This window comes from Nematolebias whitei, chromosome 21 (genome assembly GCF_014905685.2).
Source record: "Nematolebias whitei isolate Nwh7 chromosome 21, NemWhi1, whole genome shotgun sequence".
Lineage (NCBI taxonomy): Eukaryota > Metazoa > Chordata > Actinopteri > Cyprinodontiformes > Rivulidae > Nematolebias > Nematolebias whitei.
The window spans coordinates 31,650,072-31,651,076 of NC_056518.1; the positions used below are offsets into that span (position 1 = coordinate 31,650,072).

Here is a 1,005-nt window from a genome sequence, read left to right on the forward strand (position 1 = left end):
CAAGACACACAACCAGGACAGCAAGACACACAACCAGAACAACAAGACACACAACCAGAACAACAAGACACACAACCAGGACAGCAAGACACACAACCAGGACAACAAACAACAAGACACACAACCAGGAGAGCAAACAACAACAAACACAACCAGGACAGAAAACAACAACAAACACAACCAGGAGAGCAAACAACAACACGTGAACCCTACACAAGGAGCAGACTGACAACTTACAGCCCGTCTCCCTCTTGATTTCTTCGATCTCTTCTTCTCGAAGTAAGGTGGATGCTCTTGACCCCATGGTGAAATATTAACCCGCTGAGCAGCTCGTCTTTTTGCGCAACCGGGACCAGCGACACAATCTCGACGTACGAAAGTTAGCGAGAGCTAACCGAGCGACCTAAACCCTCCTCCGGTTCGTCCAACAGAGGTTAGAGGCCCGGTTCGGTCCAAACAGACTCTCCGCCGACGCTGCTCCGACGCTCCTTCGAGATGTTGCCGTTTTCCTCCGGTTCGTCGTGATTTATGAAGAGGACAGTTTCGAACTGTCCATTTTCCGGTCTTGAAAAAGTGGGTGGAGTCAACAAGGCCGCCCCGCCTCCCACAAACGAGGGCCTCATTAGACAGTTGGGTAGCTTCGCATTTTGCCTGCGCAGAAAATCCATTTCGCCTAGCATAATTAAAATACATTATAATACGTATATGCAATATGTAGATAAATATCCCAAACAATATTTAATGCAATAAAATGTTAAGACTTAGACTTGATGTAATACATTGAAATGACCACTGACGGCGCTAGACGAGATCGTTGGCAGCCATTTTCTTAGGTGCTTCTGTACTCTGTTCTGTTTCACATGTGAAATCCATCAATTTTTCGTGTGTGCCGTTTGCTGTCATCAGTCCAAAAACAGAGAACGATGGATCGTGGACTGTTAAACCATCCATTGTGGCTGGTTAGACCATCCATCATGGACTGTTAGACCATCCATCATGGACTGT

At 46.6% G+C, this 1,005-nt stretch overlaps 1 protein-coding gene across 1 annotated transcript in view; it reads right to left on the minus strand.

Moving 5' to 3' along the window:
- chp1 (calcineurin-like EF-hand protein 1) overlaps window positions 1–591 on the minus strand; it is a 6,437-nt gene extending 5,846 nt beyond the window's left edge. Inside the window, exon 1 of the mRNA XM_037694647.1 lies at window positions 238–591. Coding sequence (XP_037550575.1) covers window positions 238–304 — 67 coding nt within the window. The 5' untranslated portion in view covers window positions 305–591. The remainder of the gene's footprint in view (window positions 1–237) is intronic.
- Window positions 592–1,005: the final 414 nt, after the last annotated feature.